Source organism: Vulpes vulpes, chromosome 6, assembly GCF_048418805.1.
Source record: "Vulpes vulpes isolate BD-2025 chromosome 6, VulVul3, whole genome shotgun sequence".
NCBI lineage: Eukaryota > Metazoa > Chordata > Mammalia > Carnivora > Canidae > Vulpes > Vulpes vulpes.
In genome coordinates this window covers 9,722,146-9,743,641 of record NC_132785.1, presented here as the reverse complement: position 1 = coordinate 9,743,641, position 21,496 = coordinate 9,722,146, and the positions used below count along the sequence as shown (strand labels likewise).

General features: G+C 36.7%; 1 protein-coding gene across 9 annotated transcripts in view; it reads right to left on the bottom strand.

Moving 5' to 3' along the window:
- Positions 1 to 21,496, bottom strand: part of ELF1 (E74 like ETS transcription factor 1) — a 104,989-nt gene that overhangs the window by 8,736 nt on the left and 74,757 nt on the right. For 4 of the 9 annotated variants that reach the window (XM_072760648.1, XM_026009622.2, XM_026009621.2 and 1 more), the window contains 5 exons: positions 17,023 to 17,203; positions 8,734 to 8,841; positions 7,224 to 7,391; positions 2,121 to 2,204; positions 1,216 to 1,408 (listed from right to left, as the gene is read on the bottom strand). In XM_072760648.1, the coding sequence (XP_072616749.1) occupies positions 1,216 to 1,408; positions 2,121 to 2,204; positions 7,224 to 7,391; positions 8,734 to 8,841; positions 17,023 to 17,203 (734 nt within the window). The remainder of the gene's footprint in view (positions 1 to 1,215; positions 1,409 to 2,120; positions 2,205 to 7,223; positions 7,392 to 8,733; positions 8,842 to 17,022; positions 17,204 to 21,496) is intronic. The other 5 variants (XM_072760650.1, XM_026009623.2, XM_072760651.1 and 2 more) reach the window with 2 other exon arrangements.

Here is a 21,496-nt window from a genome sequence, read left to right as displayed (position 1 = left end):
AAATTCAAAATTAAGGGCCAGTTATTTTATAGAAGATAGTATAATTAGACACATTCTTTTTTAAATATATGTAAAACATGCATACTTATTCACAGATAAAGAAAAATCCTCACTAACAACTAAACCTAACACCAATTCTGATGAGGATTGGTAAAATATATGGATTATCCTAGTCATTCACTTTTCTTTGTCTCCCCTTCTTCCAACTTGTTGGAATAATCAAATCTACTACAAACTTCAGGAATTTATTTCCCTTCCATAGTTTATTATAATGTCCCACCAGTTTAAATTTGATTCAGTAAATCTGATTGAGTTTTCCATATAAAATTTAATGTACAAATATAAGTGATTCAAATTTTGTCACTGATTTTAATTCAATCAAGAATCTAGCAAGTGTGAGTTTTAAAAAAACCAAACACAACAGTAACTAAATAGTTCTGGTTTAAGAAGCTTATTACATTATCAGATGATTGCTACTTCTAGTAAATCTTTCTCAAATAGATGCATATCTTGAATAATAGATTAACATGACCACAGAAAAACAAACTAAAAATGAGTTTAGGAATAAAATGATACCCTATCTAGATCAAAATGTTCACAATGTCTAATATTATTCTTGAAGCGTTTATTCCAACATAATACAGATCATACCTGAGATTTACATTTTAAAATGCACCCTCTTATTATCTATATTACCATTACTTGTTAATTTTGTGCTGATTTCGAGTTTAATGGCTCAAAACATATGAGCCCTGTGGTCAATTTATAATTCTTAATGACAGTTTACATTTTCTAATCCCCTTATAAGTAAAATATCTGTTGTTTCCATGAGGATTTTTAAAAAGATTTTATTTATTTATTCATGAGAGACAGAGAAAGAGGCAGAGACACAGTCAGAGGGAGAAGCAGGCTCCATGCAGGGAGCCCGATGTAGGGACTCGATCCTGAGACTCCAGGATCATGCCCTGGGCTGAAGGCAGGCGTTCAACTGCCGAGCCACCCTGGCGTCCTGAGGATTATTTTTGAAGAAAAACATTTTCCCAGATCAGAATAAGATTTCAATTTAAATATGTACTGATTTCTATAAGTAGTGTGGTTTTAGCACTTCAATTACAAAATTCACCATTTTTTAATCCTCTACCTTTTTAGAAATTATCTTTTTAGTATATAGGAAACAATATTCTTAACAGAATGAATTACAAAAACTTTATGTACCTGAGAGCTCTTCCCATGGTCTCGTAATTCATGTCAGGTTTGTTTTTGTGCTTTCCCCACAACCTGGATACTGCTTTAGAATCTACCAGTTTAAAAATGCCTTTTTCTCGCTGGGTCCATTTGATATATTTAGGACAAGTAGCTTTGTCCTGGAGCAGTGCCAGTAAAAACTCCCAGAGATAAATTGTGTTTCCTGAAACAAAAGCAATTTAACTGACCAAAATTTCATTGGAAAGAGCAAAATTAAACACAATGAAAAGTCTTCTAAGTTCCCTCTCTAACTATACACAAATAATATACAATTTAGCTAGCACTGGTGAAAATTTGTAGAGTCAAATATAGGTCTTTTTATTAGGCTTGTATAAGATGTCTGGACAGAGCAATCTTGGCAATTAGATCTATGATGATTTAAGAAGAAAGCACTTTGAGATGACTTTCCCCCCACTTCTTTAAGATCCACTACATAAAGGAATCAGTGAAAAAGCATTGCACAAAACCTTTCAATAGCTGCTTTCTTTATTTCAGAGCCAGTGGATTGGCCCTAACAATTTTCTTCAAATTTGGGCAGCAGTTATGAAAATAGTAGAACTCCAAAACAATGTAATAAGGTGTCTACGAACTGAAAAAGCTAACTTGGCTGAATTCTTCCAGAAGACTCATTATTAAAGGATGGATTATTCTGACAGGTACATAAAAAAAAATCTCTTAAATGGATTTCTTGGGCTACATTATTACCAGTCTCCTTACAGAGAGTGCCAACTGTACCTTATAAGCAGGTGGCAGCCAGAAGATCCATTTCACTACATCAAGAAAACTGGTAGATTTTACACAACAATTTATAGAAATTTAAAGCAATCTAAGTGTTCTTTGACCTTTAAGTATTATATGAAAATTATTGTACTTACCCTTACCATCTTTGTTTTTCTTCTTCACGGATATGTTTGGCGTAGTGGCTGGGGAATCTGGTCGTGGAGGTTTTGTTTTTCTCCCTGAAAACAGAACAGCTCTGCCTAAGTATTTGCCCTCAAAAGTGAGAGAATGGACAATTAGCTGTTTATAAATACTATTTGGTCATTTATCCTAAATTTCAAATGCCAAATACTTTATACATGGGTCATATGTATTGCTTTCCTAAAATGTTATTTACTCAAAAAAAATAATGTTACTTACTCAAAAGGAAAATAACTTCGCTGAAAATTTATCATTAGTGTAGGTTAGTTCACAAACACTTTAATGTAGGAAATGATATACTGGCTCATTTATAAATATGAGGTTAGTTGAAAACACCTCGAGGTAACCAAACTGATAGTGCTTTCTTAAAATGCAGAGGAATATTCTTGATGGTGGATTTGAGTTATGCTACTCAAGATTCACCATGTGAAGTTTATGTCATTTTGGAAAACTCCTTGGAATACCACCTCCTCCCTGCTCTACATATTCCCTCTTTCTGGGGTTTTGATCAAACATGTAGACTTTTTCATTCAATCCTTTTATCTCAAACTCTTTCATATTTTTATTCCATGTCAGGTCTATATTGGAGCTAATTCTCTTTTAAACTAGTGACTAATCAGCTGTTCAACTCAATTATAATGTATTCTATTTGGTTCCTTATCACATCAGTCTTCCAATATTAATTAGGATGTTAGTCCTTCATTTTAAAATCAGCTTTACTGAAGTATGACAGACATACAATGCACTTGATCTTATCCAAAAGGCCGAGAAGCGATTGTGACAGACATAAAATGAAACTGCATATGTTTAAAATCTATAATTTGGTATCTTCAAAATAAGTATTGACCTGTGAAACCATCACTATGTCCAAAACAGTGAACATATTCTTCACCCCCAAAAGTACTTTGTACCCCTCTGTACTCCTTACACCTTTCCCACTCTGCCCAATCCAAAGGTAGCCAACTATTCACACATTTTCTGTCATTATAGGTCAGTTTGCAGTTCCCACAATTTTATATAAAGAGAAACATATATTTACACATCTATATGTAAGTCTGGCATCCTTCCTTTAGCATAATTATGTTGAGATTCATCCATTTTTATCAATAGCGCATTCTATTTTATTGCTGAGTGGTATTTCATTGTATAGATATACCACAAAGTTGTTTATCCTATCAGCTAGCTGATAGACATGTGAGTTGTTTCAAGTTTGGGACTACTGTAAATAAAACTACTAAGAACATTTATTTATGCCTATGTTTCTCTTTAAATGCATGGCTTCATCTCTCTTCTTTTGTTAAGATTTTATTTATTTGAGAGAGAGCGTGAGCAAGAGACAGAGACAGCAGAGCTGGGCGGGGCGGGGGGTGGGGTTGGCGGGAAGAGCAGGAGGAGAGTAGAAGCAGGCTCTCCACTGAGCAGGGAGCCCGACCTGGGGCTGGATCCCAGGACTCCCAGATCATGACCTGAGCCAAAGGCAGACGTTTAACCGCCTAAGCCACCCATGCTCCCTTTATGGCTTCATCTCTTTTCAGTAAATACTGAGTAGAAGAATGGCTGGGTCATGCATTAAAGGTTTTAAGTAACTGCCAAACTATTTAAAAAAATAAATTAGGGGGCACCTGAGTGGCTTAGCTGGTTAGGTGTCTGCCTTTGGCTCAGGTCATGGTCACAGGGTCCTGGGATCAAGCCCCATATCGGGCTCCCTGCTCAGCAAGGAGTCTGCTTTCTCCCTCACCCTATGCAATCCCCCTTGCTTCTACGCACACACGCTTTCTCTCTCTCAAATAAACAAAATCTTAAAATAATATTTCTTCATGCAGTAAGGTGGGATCATCAAAGAAATATTTCTTCATGCAGTAAGGTGGGGTCATCTCATTTGTTTCCCGTTTCTCAGGGTCACTTGCCTTTGTTGACTAATGTTCTATTTCTTTAGCAGCACTGTTTCATACATTGTCTGTATTTTAACAGGAGGGTAAATCCAGGTTTGGGGAAGGGTTAAAATCTTTTTCCAGCATTATTGAGATATAATGACATATAACTGTGTAGGTTTAAGGTGTACACAATGTGATGATTTGATACTCTGTGTAGTAAAATGATTACCACAGTAGGGTTAGCTAACATACCATCACCTCACATAATAATTACTTGGTTTTTTGGATGTGAACATTTAAGATCTATTCTTTTTTTTTTTTTAAAGATTTTATTTATTTATTCATGAGACACACACACACACACACACACACACAGAGAGAGCGAGGCAGAGACACAGGCAGAGGGATAAGCAGGCTCCATGCAGGGAGCCTGACGTGGGACTCGATCCCAGGTCTCCAGGATCATGCCCCGGGCTGAAGGCGGCGCTAAACCGCGGAGCCACCCAGGCTGCCTTAGATCTATTCTTTTAGCAAATTTCAAGTATGTAATATGGTCTTGTTAACCAAAGTCAGCATGCTGTATGTTAGATCCCCAGAACTCACTCATTTTATAACTGGAAGTTTGTACCCTTTGATGGACATTTCCCCATTTCTTCCACCAGCCAGCAACCACAATTTCTCACTCTGCCTCTACAAGTGGCTATTTCAGATTCTACATAAAAGTGATAGCACACAGTATATTTGTCTTTCTCTTATTTCACTTAGCATAATGCCCCTCAAGGTCTCTCTATATTTTTCAATCCTGCAAAGAACATGAGAGTCCAGGTATCACTTTGATATCTCATTTTCATTTCTTTTTGAAATATATCCAAAAGTAAGACTGCTAGATCATAGGGTATTTGTAGATTTAACATTTTGAAGAAACTCCATACTGTTTTCCATAGTGACTGTACCAATTTACATTCCCACTAACAATGCACAATGGTTTTTTTCTCCACATCCTTGCCAACACTTGTTATCGCTTGCCTTTTTGATGATCTCCATTGTGACAGGTGTGAGGTGATAGCATATTGTGGTTTCGATTTGCATTTCCCGGACGATTAATGTTGAGGCTCTTTTCATGTACCTATTGGCCATCTGTGGGTCTTTAGAAAAATGTCTATGCACGTTCTCCATCCATTTTTTAATCTGATTGTCTTCTTTGCTACTGAGTTGTATGAGTTCCTTATATATTTTGGATATTAATTCTTTATATGGCTTACAAATATTTTTTCCTATTCTGTAGGTGGCCTTTTCATTATATTAAGTTTTTTTTCTTTTTTCTTTCTTTCTTTTTTTTTTTTTTTTGCTGTGCAGAAGCTTTTTAGTTTAATGTAGTCCTGCTTATTAATTTTTGTTTTTGTTGTCATATCACATAATCAATGCCAAATCAGGTTCTGTTATTCCATCTTGTCTAGGAGAGAAGTTCCACCTGGTATTTCCTAATAATCATTCTTTGACCTTGTTTTTCATTCTTTTGTCTTATTAGTTGTAGTCCTATTCACTCAAAGTTTCTATTTCCTAATTCTATTATCTAAAGTTCTTAGAGAACTAATCCTAGAATCTTCTATGTCTCTATGTCTTCTGCTTCACATTCAGGGATTATCTTCCTTATGTATTCTGTAATACTGCAATGTGAGCTCGCCTTCAACAGGGCTTTATTTGAGGAAATTCTGTGCAGCCTGGGTTTAAATGTATGACTTGCCAGAGCAGTGTTATATAAGAGCCCAGAGTTATTGCCAGTCTGGGCCACTTTTTATGTTAATTACTTGGCTGGGAATTTCTAAGTCAGTGATAGTTTAAAATCTAATCATAAACCTAGGTTAAAGTAAGCCTATGAGTATAAATTCTCACAGAAAGAATTTCTCCTCTCAGAGCCCCACCTGAGAAATACAAACTTCCTTGACACCTATCCTGTGCCAATGGGTACAGAATTTTTCCCAGGAGGAAAGAGACTTTCAAGGATCCCAATGACATGCTGGGATCTCTAATACCTCTTCTTGCACTGGCCCAAAACGTAGGCATCTGCTTCTGTAGGGACAATCAAACTGACATACTCATCTAAGCCCTTCAGAGATGCTGCAGCCTCAGCTAACCCTTAGTGTTTTTATTTTCCTCTTCACTCTTGGCTCCTGGACTTTATTACTTTCATGTGAAATCAGGTTACTAAGTGGCTGGTGATTAATCAACGTATTAAACTCAAAATATGGGGATCCCTGGGTGGCGTAGCGGTTTGGCGCCTGCCTTTGGCCCAGGGCGCGATCCTGGAGATCCAGGATCGAATCCCACGTCAGGTTCCCGGTGGATGGAGCCTGCTTCTCCCTCTGCCTGTGTCTCTGCCTCTCTCTCACTGTGTTCCTATCATAAATAAATAAATTAATTAAAAAAAAAACATAAACTCAAAATATTACATAAGCTGGAGGAGAATCAAAAGGCAATGAAGGGATCCCTGGGTGGCGCAGCGGTTTAGCGCCTGCCTTTGGCCCAGGGCGCGATCCTGGAGACCCGGGATCGAATCCCACGTCAGGCTCCCTGCATGGAGCCTGCTTCTCCCTCTGCCTGTGTCTCTGCCCCTCTCTCTCTCTCTCTCTCTCTCTCTCTTTCTCTCTCTGACTATCATGAATAAATAAATAAAATCTTTAAAACAAAAAAACAAAAAGAAACAAAAGGCAATGAAATGGAAAGAGTATCAGACTTTAGTATGCAGATATGGTCCTAATGTGTGAAAAGTGACAAATTTCCTTTGAAATTTAAATCTAATTTACTTACCTGATGACTTACAACTCATTATTTTCCCTACTGGTTCCTTATGTTGGAATCTATGCCCGTGGTTTTCAAACTATGTGGAAGGAAGCTAGGAAGCTAACTGCCCTTGCTCCAGGCTCTTTCTGATTTTGAATAAAAGAGTTTAGATAAAAGACTGAAGTTTTAAAAAGTTGGAAAATCCCATTTCTGAGAGACACACCAAATAATCTAATTTTTTTACGAATCTAATATGAAGACATATACTTTTTAGTGTATGCTTTGTATCCTCATTTTTTCTTATGTAAGTTTTAATTGGTGTAGAAATATCCTTGAAGAAAAATTACATTTAGATTCCACATCAGAACTTGACTATTTGCTCTCAACGAATTAACCACCCACCTTTCTTTCTCTTAGGTTGTTCTGGTGATGATGCGCCTGGTGAGTGTGCATATGTCTCCTGAACCTGCTGAGTCTCCATCACTTCAGGAATCCCATCTAATGTGACGGATACATGGGTGATTGGGGCAACAACAATGTCATCTTCAGATGAACTAAATATATTATTATCTAATGGAAATAAAATCAACTAATTATCAACTTTGTATTATAAATCAAAATAATTTCATCAGATAATTTCCTGTTTCTATTAAGATTAAAGTAGAAATAAAAATCTTAAAATCCAGTCCCTTTTTATTCTCTCTGTCCTAAATCAGGCACCCTAAGTCAGACGAGGCTCGACAGGACTAGTTCAATGTCCTCCTTACTTGACTTCCTATTATCAATCCATCTTGTTTTTCTTCTCCATTCTTCTCTCATTGTTGCTAAAGTTATTCTCTGAAACCCAAGTCTGATTTGACCATATAATTCTTCTCTATAAAATTTTACACCCTGAAAATTATTAGAAAAATAAAATTGACTTTTTGCATAGTTTACGGGGGAAAAAAACGATAAGAACCACCCAACTCCACAGCATGACATTTGAAGCTTGCACAATCTAGATTAAAGCTACCTTTCCACTCTCATCTCCCACCTACCACAAAGCTTACAGTTTACCTATACCAAAGCATTTTTATCTCAAACATTTCACTTTTTTACAGGTCTGTTTCCTTGGCTCAACCCATTCTCTCTCTTAAATGCCCACCTCTATCTCCTCTATTCACTAAAAGCTTATTTGTCTTTTATAGCCCAAGTTAAAACATTCCTTCCATAAAGCTGGTCTCTGATAATCTTAGCCAGAGAACTCTTTTCTTCCAGAACACTTTGCCATCTCTCCCATGGCCTTTGTTTTTGGCTTTTACAGTTATTTACATAAACAACTATCTTCAAAATTAATTTGTAAACTTGAGGAAAAGTTATCTGTTCATTTGTATGTCACATTACTGCATAATGCACTGCTATGCATACAGAAAATATTCAACAACTTAAATACATTTAGTGTTAATTTTATGAGTTTGACACTCTGTCAGAAAAGCTTACAGAAGAACATGGATTTAAAAGCAGATCAATAATGTGGCAGTGAATTTTCTGCCACAAAGTGTTATAAATTTTTTCAATGAATTTTTGCCTATTTCACTGATGAATACCCATAGAGATCATTAAATTAGAATAGTTTGGGCCATAAATACCCTACTGAGTACACCAATGAGGTTACGAGAATAAATTCTCCTTAATCTGCTATTTGACAACTAAATAAATTACTTTTTATTCCTAAAGGTCTCACTCCCCAATTTTAAAACAGAAAAATTCTTGTTTAACTGAATACTTTAGCAAAGCTGTCTCAACTACTACTGTACTTTAAAATGAGCCTGGGACACAAAACATATGAAACATGATCTCTCGTCTCTTGATGTTTGCCATCTAACCTTTCAAAGTATATTAATACAAACAATCATAGCACATGACCACTCACTTATTCGTTTTTCATCCAGCATAGGGCCAGGAGAATCCATATTGAGGAGTGCCTCAGCAGCCTCGATAGTTTCAATTGTTTCATCCCCATTAGGACAGGATGCTTCAACTATATGAAGAAAACATGAGTTAGCTACAAGACCTCTGTTGCTCAAAAACACACAGATTTTGATCTCTTGAACTAGGATGCATCACTTAATACTTGGGTTTACATACATACTTTGTATCAACAGATAAAATCTATACGGAATATGACTATTAATTTTTTTTTTTTTTAGGTAGATTCCACACTAGCAGAGAGTCCAACGTGGGACTTGAACTCACAACCCTGAGATCAAGACTGGGACAGTTACCCAAATGAGCTACCCAGGCTTCTCTCCTTCTACCCCTCCCCCCTGCTCATGATCTCTCTAGAATAAATAAATTATTATAAATAATAATTATATGCCACTCGGGGGGGCACCTGAGCAGCAGTCGGTTAAGCATCCAACTCTTGGTTTTGGCTCACGTCATGATCTCAGAGTCTCGAGATCGAGAGCTCTGCATCAGGCTCAGAGCTCAGTGTGGGGGTGTGGGGGGGGATGTCCTGCTTTTTTCTTTCTCCCCCTGCCCCTCCCAACTCTTGCACATGCACTCTCTTTCTCTCATAAATAAATCTTAAAAAAAAAAAAAAAAAACTTAGGCCTCTGGGGTGCATGGCTGGCTCGGCTGGTATAGCATGTAACTTTTGACCTCAGGGTTGTGTGTTCAAACCCCATGTTGGGTGTAGAACTTACTTAAAAAAATGAAAATTACAAAAATTTTAAAAATAAAAACTTAAACCTGTTATTAAAATCTTGTTAATTTAAGGCTTAGTAAAAAGCATATTCCTCCTATGTCAAGGCTTTGAAATTCTCTGAATTGAGGAATACTACTAAAAGTAAATTTCTAAGAAATCAAATAAGGCATAGATAACTCAATAATTATCATCTTTTAAATATTTATATATTTATTTACATAAGCAAGTTTTACAAAACATTTCAGTCTGCTAGGTAGACGAAAATGATAAAATTAGTTTATATAATAATTTAGTTGCCTACTGCTTAAGAAAAAAACGAATTTCAAACCACTTATTTGTCAAGTTTTTCCTTTTTTTTTTTTTTAAGATTTTATTTATTTATTCACGAGAGACATATAGAGAGAGAGGCAGAGACATAGGCAGAGAGAGAAGTAGGCTCCTCGTAGGGAGCCCGATGTGGGACTCCATCCCAGGACGTGGGGATCACGCCCTGCGCCAAAGGTAGATGCTCAACTGCTGAGCCACCCAGGCATTCCTGTCAAGGTTTTCCTAATAAAAAAAATTAAAAACATACACATATTTTCAGAATAATAAGTGGGCTTTTTTGGCATCTTCCATAAGTGACATTCAGTAATTTTTTTAGTATAATTTTAAATACATAGGTTTTAACATAATTGATGTTCTTCAGTCCTTTGCAGTTGTAATTCTTAATGATCCTCTAAATGTCCCATCTACAGCCACTGGGAACTAAATCTGGGGCCTGGGTCTTTTAGACATGACTTGAATAATTTTTGATAGCTTCATGCCTCCTGGGATGATAAGATGTTACAGGCTACTCTTGTACATTTCCTACCCCAAACCTAGAACGAATAGTTTCTCCTAGCTCCCCTGGGATCCTTAGTGGAAAATATAGTTAGAGACGATAACCTGTACACTACTTTGAGGAATTTTAAATATATTCATTATTTTAAAGAATTTTAAACATTTTCAAACATAAACAGAATAATACACTGAACTACAGTGTATTTGTCACCCAGCTTTAAGAATTATCGACTCATGGCCTATCCCATTTTATCTATATGCACACCTCTTCCTCAATATTTTATTATAAATTCTAAACATCCTAATATTTAAGTAGTAAAACTTTTACAATGTCTCTCTAAAAGATAAGGGCTCTGTTTTGAAAACATAAACATGGGATGCCTGAGTAGCTCAGAGGTTGAGTGTCTGCCTTTGGCTCAGGGCGTGATCCTGGATTCCCAGGATTGAGTCCCACATCAGGATCCTTGCATGGAGCCTGCTTCTCCTCCCTCTGCCTGTGTCTCTGCCTCTCTTTATGTCTCTCATAAATAAATAAATAAATAATCTTAAAAAAAACAAACATAAACATAATACTATCATCAAGCATTTAAAAAAATCAGTATTTCCTTAATATCAAATAGCATACAAATGTCCAACTGTCTGAAATATAAATGGCAGGTGGCAGGGGGAGGGTTGATAGTTTTTGTTTGAATCAAGATTCAAACAAGGTGCAAATGAATGATACATTTCTTAAGTTTCTTTTCATTTCTATGTCCCCCCTCCATCTTTTTTCCTTGCAATCAATGAAGAAGTTAGGCTGCTCGTCTTGTAGATTACCCACAATCTAGATTTTGCTGATTCTACTCCCTTTGTGTAGTTTAAATGTTTTTCTGTATCTTCTTTAAATTGGTAGTCAGTTCTGAAGGCTCAAACAAATTCTACTGAAATTTTAGGGGGATGGCTATTTTTTATATGTGATGATTAGCTGGAATAACATTATAAAGAGAATAATAATCTAGTTATTTAATAATCTCATTTAATAATCTAGTTACTCAGTGATATAATTCAAATAGGAAAAGGAAAATAAATGTTTGCTTCTTAATCATATTTGTTAGTTTTCAAAAATAGTTATTAGCATCATTTATTGGTGACCATTTTTATGTGCGTATATCATTATGAGATCACAGATTTAAACATATTAGATATACTTCAAGGTGCCTGGGTGGTACAGTCAGTTGAACATTTGACTCTTGGATTCAGCTCAGGTCATGATCTTGGGATCACGGGATCAAACCCTGAGTCAGGCTCCTCGCTTGGCGCAGAGTCAGCCTGGGTTTCTCTCTCCCTTTCCCTCTATCACTCTCCCTGCTCTCTCTCTCTCTCTCTCTCTCTCTCTAAAATAAATGAATTTTATAAATAAAAAATAAACAGATCTACTTTAATCCATTAGTTACTGTCCTCATTAATGTTTAAGTTGTCCCATGTTTGACTAAAAAATATTTTGTCTTTGTCCTTTTAAAGAAAACAGATCATGAGTTCATACTAATATTTTCAATTCATATTTAGCATTATAAAATTTATTTCTAGAATTATATATTTATACCATGTAATTATGTAGACTCTATAGTATTATAGAATTTTTATTTAACGTTGTAATTTAACATTTGTATATTTAGTTTTACTCTATAAATCTTGGCTTCTTCGGACATTAACGTCATTATTTGTTTCATTTTACCCTAACATCTCTCTCATATGTACACACTCACACAAGTTGTAATTACTGAAAACAATTTAAGATTTCTTAGCAGCTTTATTTTTATTTTTTGCCTTTTAGGCTATTTCCTGTTAGGAAATGCATAGCCTTAAAAATAACTTTAGAGGCGCCAGGATGGCTCAGTCAGTTAAGTGTCCAACTCTTAATTTCGGCTCAGGTCATGATCTCAGGGTTGTGAGATTGAGCCCCAAGTCAGAATCCATGCTGGGTGTGAAACCTGCTTAAGATTCTCAATCCTCTCCTTTTGCCCCGCCCCCGCTCGTTTCCAATAAATAAATAAATAAATAAATAAATAAATAAATAAATAAAATCTTTTAAAAAGATCACTTTAAGTAATTCTTTTTATGGTTATGCCACTTCTCAATAATGTAATTAGGCTCATTTGTTTCAGTGTGCTTCAATTTTTAGAGATTGCTAATTTTTCCTCTTTTGGACCTAGTGTTGTTTTATCATTATGTTAAATGTTTACTGGGTTCCAGAGTTAAAATGACATAACAAAGTGTATTTAGAAAATCTACCTTTCATCCCTGTCCCTTCCTTTTCCCTGTAAAAAACCATTTTTATTAGTTTTGGGATTTATCTTCTATATTTATAAAAGATATATCTTTTATATTTATCCTTATATTTTTAAAATATAATCAAAGACACATTATTTATATCCTTTCTATCTTAAATAAAAGTAATATACTATTTATGCTACCTGACCTTTGCCTTTTTTAAATTATACAGGAGAAATCATTTCACAGCCATATATACAGAAATCATGTCACCTTTTGTATTTAAAAAATATGAGGCAAGTTAAATATGTTTAGTATCATTGTTAGTTTGTAAAACTTTATTTCATTCAGCTTCATTTGCTTAGATTGAGAAAAGCAAAATAAATGGGTAAGTCCTACATAAAATAGGAAAGAAAACCAAAAAAATACATCTGCCTTTTAAAGACATAAAGAAAATGTTAGCCTTTCATTAAATGGATGCCAAAAATTTCTTTTGGCAATAGTAAACCCACAAGCTTTTAATATGTGCATTTTAAAACTTCTTTGTAAAAAAAAAAAAAAATTAAAAAAAAATTTTAATTAAAATTAAACTTCTTTGTAACATTAGCTGTGACCTAGCAACTAGTTAAAATCTATTTACACCAAGGACAGAAAGCATAGATACTATAATAATTTAGGGAATAATTAATTAAATATATTTTATATTATTATAAATTACTAAAAATTGCATTTGATCTTATAAAAACAGACAAGAATACATATGAAAGAGACATAATAGTATTATTTAAAAGATAAGATTTAATAATGAGGGGCACCTGGGTGGTTCAATCGGTTAAGTGTCTGCCTTCAACTCAGGTCATGATCCCAGGGTCCTGGGATGGAGCCCCTGCATCAGGCTCTCTGCTCAGCAGGGAGTCTACTTCTCCCTCTTCCTCTGCCCCTGCCTCTGCTCCTGCTCCTCTCTCTCTCTCAACACACAAGCTCTCTCTAATAAATAAAATCTTTAAAAAACCACTATTAGGGATCCCTCGGTGGCTCAGCGGTTTAGCGCCTGCCTTTGGCCCAGGGTGTGATCCTGGAGTCCTGGGATCAAGTCCCACGTCAGGCTCCCGGCATGGAGCCTGCTTCTCTCCCTCTGCCTGTGTCTCTGCCTCTCTCTCTCTCTCTAGGTCTATCATGAATAAATAAATAAAATCTTAAAAAAAAAAACACTATTAAACAAGACTTACTAATGAATACAGTAATTATGGTTACCTTCTATTTGAGAAAATATAATTTGCACCACCTCCGTTAATTTTACTTTTAGATCTTCAAAGATTGGCAATGGAAGTAGAATCTCCACATACAAAGAACTCGTGGTCAAATCATTTTAAAAAATTGTTAATACCATAACCTTTTTCAAAATGAAAATTTAAGTGGAACTCCAACATATAGATTAAAAGTGGTATTTTACCATTATACAGGTTCAAATATACATCAAACTTGATATGAGATCAACCGATGATAAAAATGAAAGTGTTTTGATGAACATGAAAATTTGAAATCAGGGCATACAGATGACACTTACAGTCTAACAGAAGCCTCAAATCCATAAAAATAATTCAATCTTTCTATTACTGAAGATTTCAAACAAAATCAAAATTATGGAACATAGTATAAGGAATTCTCACATATCCATTCTCAGCACTAACCATTATCAACACACGGCTAATCTTCTTTCATTTATACTCCAGTTACTGCCCCAAGGTCCCCTTGCACACACCCCACACCCACTCCCCAGATTATTTTGAAGGAATCTAAGACATCATATTTTATCTCTAAATATTTTAGCGTATGTATGGCATGTTATTGTCATACCTAAAAATACTAATAATAATTCCTTAATATCGGGATGCCTGGATGGCTCAGCGGTTGAGCATCATCTGCCTTTCACTCAGGGCGTGGTCCCGGAGTCCTGGGATCGAGTCCCACATCCAGTTCCCTGCATGGAGCCTGCTTCTCCCTCTGTCTCTCTCTCTGTGTCTCTCAGGAATAAATAAATAAAATCTTAAAAAAAAATTCCTTAATATCATCTGAAGTGCAACCTAGAACTCACATGTACAGTTTATAAACTCTTCTTTCCCTATCTCTTTCTTCCCCAGTAGTTTCTGAGAAACACAACATTCTTCCTTCTCTCACTCTGAACTTAGGAGGGCTACAAGGTTCTTTACTTTCTTATGACATTGCTCAAACAAGGACGGAAGAGTTAAAGGCTCAGGTTGGGAAATAAGAAAGGGGAGGGAGAATATGCAAATAGCAAATCTGGTTTTCAAGATACAGCTTATTGTCCAGACCCGTTCAATACCAGTTCTACTTTCCAGGAAGGAAGGGGCCTGTTTGTATCTTGCCATCAGTTATCTTTAAGTCTAAGCCCAAGAGAATGAAACACTGAAAGAAAGAAGCAATTCTTTCTCCTAAAGATCTAAGATCTGCTTTCCTAAGTCTCAATTCCTTCTCTGAGGACCACGCTGATGACTAAAACCAGGAATAAACACGCCTTTAGGGGAGACTCTCATTCCCAACCTACAGAGACAGCATAGCCTTACATTAAGGCATCAAGAAGTTACGACAAAATATACTGCAAAAAACCCACTAGTGGGGATCCCTGGGTGGCTCAGCGGTTTGGCACCTGCCTTTGGCCCAGGGCGCGATCCTGGAGTCCCAGGATCGAGGCCCACATCGGGCTCCCGGTATGGAGCCTGCTTCTCCCTCTGCCTGTCTCTCTGCCTCTCTCTCTCTCTCTCTATCATAAATAAATAAATCTTTAAAAATAAAAAACCCACTAGCTACACAAAGGATATATGCACAGTGATGATCATTCTGTTATACAAAACACACAATCTGCCACCAGTAATGAATGGAAACGTCTCATCGATCAATCTAATTCCCTAATTGATAAGGAAAAATCTGCTAAGTCTAGATTTATCAAAATACTTTCATTTGGGTTCCTCTAAACAAAAAACGTGAATACAGGAGAACAGGCTTTGTAAAAAACAGAGGACAATACAAAAACTAAGTGTTGTTTGTCAACGTTATCAGTGGGGACTCAGTCACATGATACGTGATCTTACGCAAGTCATTTCATTTAACCTCTCTACTTTTCTTTTTCTGTTCTGAGAATTAAATGAGATAATGAACTTTTAGAAATCTACTATCTTAAAAAAATAAAATTAAATCTACTATGTTAATATGATGCACTTAGAAGGAGACAGTGCCGTTTTGTGGTATTCTTGCTCAAAAGGCATTATTTCAGTCTACTCATGAGTGAATATCACACAAATAAAATTAAGGGACATAATATAATGTACACCTCGAAAGTGTCAACGTGCCTGAGGGACAAAGAGAGCCAGAGGAACTGTTATAGACTGGAAGAGACTAAGAAGAAATAACTAAATATAGAGTAAGACTGTAGATAGGATACTGAAACAGAAAAAGGACATTAGTTTGAAATGGTTGGCATACAAATAAAGTGTAGATTTAGTTAATAACATTATGGCTATGTTAATTTCCTATTCTTTTTAAATTTAAGAATAAATATTCAAATAACCTTTGCTTCCCAGTAAGTAATTTTCTCAAATACCTCCAACACCTCTGGCCAAGAGAAATGAATGGAAATGTATAAAAATTCAAATCCAGGGGATCCCTGGGTGGCTCAGTGGTTCAGCGCCTGCCTTTAGCCCAGGACCTGGTCCTGGAGTCCCGGGATCGAGTCCCATGTCGGGCTCCTGGCATGGAGCCTGCTTCTCCCTCTGCCTGTGTCTCTGCCCCTCTCTCTCTCTCAATCTCTCTCTTTCTCTCTATGTCTGTCATGAATAAATAAATAAAATCTTTAAAAAAATTCAAATCCATGTACCAATTCCTAAAACTGATGAAAAAGCATTACCACTATCTCACACTTACACAGTGAACTCTTCACGTTTCAAATATGTTACTAGTTCTGACTGAACCAGAAGAGAAATCTTCTTTAAACCCTAGTACCTTATCCTATATTTGGGTCATGGCCTCCTATTTTGCCTCCTGTGACAGCAGTAAAGAAGAACATTCCTATGTTGTTCCCTACAAACAACTTTTCATTGTTAACAAGAATACAGAGTGTGGCATATAAAAAAGTGCTCAGTGAATACCTGACGAATTCAATTGGTCTGGTTCTTCTTACATATCTATTTTGTCACATTCAACTCAGTACATTTAGGAAAGAGGGAAGGGGAGGTGAGAAAGCACTATGAAACACAGGTGGATGAGAGAAAATATAATTTCCTTCTCCCTGCAGGGCTCTAGCCTCTGTAGATGATGGAGTCACTTGAAACCCAGTTAGGGACTTCTTACGTTCCCAAAATCACAGGGCAAGGATACTGCCCAAAATTGTGCTGAGGTAAGGTGCTGCTGGAGGCGCACACACACCTGTAAGCGTGATGTCGTCATCATCATCATCTATGATCTCTTCTTCAGCGACATCCAGGGAGCTCTCAGTAATCATGTCATTGGGCTCTTCCACACAGGCTAGACCTGCGTAACTATTGAGAATGTCAGCACCAGGAACATGTTCCACAATTACAGCAGGAAAAATAGCTGGGTCACCAAGCTGTGAGAGGTGAGGGGAAAAAAGGATTAACAAAATGTTTGCTTTTGTTAAATACAACCAAAAAATATTTTATACTGGACATCAGTTTAATTTTTATATCATCGGCTAGTTAAATCTTGACAATCTTTCTGGCCTGCAGATAATACATATCTATTAAGACAAAATAAAATTTTATTATCAATCTTAGGTCTTGACTACCAAGTTTTCACTGGAAAATCCTATAAAAGCATATTTTTAAACCACATTAAATTTTAAAAACCCCTAATATCACTAATTCATATAAAGTGGCACACGGATGAAATGTACAATTAAATAAAATCTCAACGAAAGTTTGACAGGAACCACATAAGTTTAATAAGTGTTACATTGTCACTGGCACACAGGCTGGGTTCAACAATAGCTTTTGACTCAAATGGGAAAATTATCTTTCATTTTCTATCTCTTCATAAGATCATGAAATGTTTGATATCTATCACTATCTTTCTATATTATTATTTTTATTTCTTCTGATTTGTTTGACAGTGGTAGACACTCCTCCTCCTTTAACCCTAAATGATCCAGTGTATATTTCCTAACATGTTTGTAGCACTGTACAATGTTAAATGGTTAACATAACCATTAAACCTTTTAAAAGGTTAAATAAATGTTACTTCTTTCATAAGGATTTAACTACTTCAATTAAACATTAAGATATGGGTGCTAAACATACTGTGTCTTCAAGAATCCTATGCTCTGAAATTTATGATTAAGAACCCTAGAATAGGGACGCCCGAGTGGCTTAGTGGTTGAGTGCCTGCCTTTGGCTGGGGGTGTGATCCCGGATTCCTGGGTTCGAGTCCCACATCAGGCTTCCTGCATGGAGCCTGCTTCTCCCTCAGCCTGTGTCTCTGCCTGTCTCTCATGAATAAATAAATAAAATCTTAAAAAAAAAAAAAGAGAACCCTAGAACATATTTTGATCATTTTATTTCAAAATGTTTCTTCCTAATTCAGAAAAGAGGAAGTTAGAAGTAAGTGTCTCTCCAAATCCTAAATTTTAAAACAGAAAGTAGGAGGTTCACACATTGCACTGTAAAACACACACACAAGAGAAAGTACATAAAATGGCAAAGTATAGTCATTTGGCTTTCCTTTTCTCTTTTTTAAGAAGCGAATGCTGCACATGCAATCCATCCTAGAAGGAACATGTGCTTGTTGAAACACTTCTTTCTTAAGAGCTCAAGGTTAAGCTCCTAATCTTCTAATGAGGCCGAGCCCAGAACTGAGTTAATTTTTACATGATTTCGTTTTATGTGCAACAACTCTATGTACCAGGTTAAGAATAGGGCTTATCACCTCCATCCATTGGCAGATGAAGAATCAGATTAAGAAATTTACCTAAGGTCACCCACGAAGTCAGAGACAAAGGCATGTCAAAGCAATTCCCAGGAGCAGTCCTCAACCCATATGAAACCAAAGTTTTACTTCCTAACCAAATCTATTTGGCTCCTGAAATTTGGGGTAGCTGAGTGTTAAGGTTATGAGTATTACAAGGGATATCTCCAAAATTTTATCTAAATCTACGTAGTTGTCGAGTTTCAAATAATTACAGATATCTGTTACTACTTTCTTCCTTGTTGTATTCTACTTACCAGTTAGTGAATTGGAGAAATGATGACTCTATTTCCTAGAATGTATAGGTCTCAGGAACATGGTATTGTAGAACACTAATCCATGCTACTTATACATCAGTGCCCCTCCCCAGAGGCATCCCCTGCTACCAGTTTCTTTGTTCCATAACAGAGACAGTCTATGTATAACCAAGTCTATTTCAATTTACTTTAATTACTTTTAATTTCACTTCAAAGATTGATAACTTTTATCCAGTTTATTAAGGAAAATGTTAGGCACAACAGTAGAGCAAGACCATTAGTTTCCTTTGAAGCGAAAAGCTTAATAATTAAGAATGAAAAGGAAGGGGGGAGAAAAACAAGGGAAAAAAAAAGAACGAAAAGGGACACACGGTTCTGCGGTTTAGAAGGCAGCAGCACGTAAAATCAAAAGATTGTGAACCATGACAGCTTGGGCATTCTCCAATCCTACTGTCATTTTCCTCACTTTAAATCAAAGAAGAGGGGATCCCTGGGTGGCTCAGTGGTTTGGCGCCTGCCTTCAGCCCAGGGAGCCCAGGGCGTGATCCTGGAGTTCTGGGATCAAGTCCCACGACAGGCTCCCTGCGTGGAGCCTGCTTCTCCCTCTGCCTGTGTCTCTGCCTCCCTCTCTCTCTGTTTCTCTCATGAATAAATAATAAAATAAAATCTTTCAAAATAAATAAATCAAAGAAGAGCATGAGCTGATCCTAAGGGCACTTCCAGGTTTTGTTTTCTTAAGATATTTTAGGCATATATTAAGGCATGGATGCCAAAACTAAGTATATAATGTTACGATAGAAGAGATGCATTCTTTAAAAAAAAAAAAAAAGATTTTATTTATTTATTCTTAAGAGAGAGAGAGAGAGGCAGAGGGAGAAGCAGGCTCCCCATGGAGCAGGAAGTCCGATGTAGGGCTCCACCTCAGGACCTTGGGATCATGACCAGAGCCAAAGGTAGACACCTAGCCACTTAGCCACCCAGGCACCCCTAGAAGACATTCATTCATTTAGACTAAATGGCTTGGGGGGGGGGGGGGGTTAGCATGCACAACAGCTACCTGCTTGTTGCCTCTGCTAGAACTATTAACTCCCTTCATTGGCACTTAACATGCACCAGGTACTCTGCTCACTGCTTTTTATGAATTACCACCTTATTTAATCATGTCAAAAGCCTATGAGAGAGATACATTGGACTATCTGTTTTCTACATGGGAAAACACTAGCTCGAGGGGAAGGGAAATAATTTACCACAAGGCATTCAGCTAGTGAGTGGTAGGACCTTAAATGAAACAGACTCCAAGGTCTCTGCTCTTTCTCCGTACACTGTTATAGCCTTAAACATGGAGCCCTTTTGTTTTACTGGCATATTTATTTGGCTGTGTTAAAAAACGAAACCAAACCAAACCAAACCAAAACACACAAAAACCAGAAAAAGTAAGGAGCTGTGTTGCGTTTCAGGTATGACTTTCTATATCATCATTTGCAGGGATTCTCCAATCTGAGTCTATTATGAACTTCATCATGGGCACAGACAGGGACTTCCCAGGATTACTCCTGACTTAGCCATACTGTCTTTCCCTAGGGTACTCACTCCTTTCATGAAAAGCATGGGCCACTCTTTTCTGAATATCCCATGAAATGCAGATGTATATACAAAGTTGTTCCTCTCTAATTTCTCCAGGGTGCTACTAAATCATATACAGCAAACAGACCAACACTAAATGTCAGGTAACAGGCCTGAATCTATATATATAAAATGCATCCAGGAAACCCCGTGGGTGACTGAAAAGAATCTCCCCCTATGTTACCATAAATGGATGGAAAATACTCCAGAAACTCTAGTTCCTGGTCTGGGCTCATGATAAATTCCAGCCTTTTATACGGATTGACTAGCAACTAACTGGCTCAAGTCTGAGTTACCAGGAACCTAAAAATTTTATAGCCACACATTCTAAGATTCCTGATAGAGAAATGGTTCCCATCCTCTTAAATGAAGGTATGGCAAAATTTCAAATATTAAATGTTTCCTATATTTAATTTTAAAAATGAATAAAATACTGAGACTTGTATTAGTTCGCTAGGGCTGGTGTAACAAAGCATCACAGACTGTGCAGCTTAAACAACAGAAATTTGTTGTCTCAGAATTCTGGAAGCTGGAAATCTGAAATCGAGGTGTTGGCAAGGTCACTCCTTCTGAGGGCTATCAGGGAAGGGATGTGTTCCTGACTCTATCCTTGGCTTGTAGACAACTGTCTTTATGTTCACATGGTATTCTTCCCTGTATGTGTCTGCGTCCAAATTTTCTCTTCTCGTAAGGACACTGATCATATTGAATCAAAGATCAGATCCCTCCCCGAGGGAGCAATTCAACTCATAATAGGATCCAATTTAATTTAGTTTTAAGCCTATCATTTGATGGTTGGCTCCATCTACCCAAAACAATGGCAATTAAGATGATATATCCTTGTTACTTATTTCTAAATTGGGGTTAGTCATTATTCTTCAAACGTTTCTTTGCCGAAGACCACCAAATCTTTTCCACCTGTTTTCCCCACATCATTTCACCCAGAACCTTTCCCAAGTTTTATTTAAGAGATGAACTTCAGGAGCACCTTGGTGGCTCAATAGGTTCAGCGTCTGTCTTCAGCTCAGTTCATGATCCCA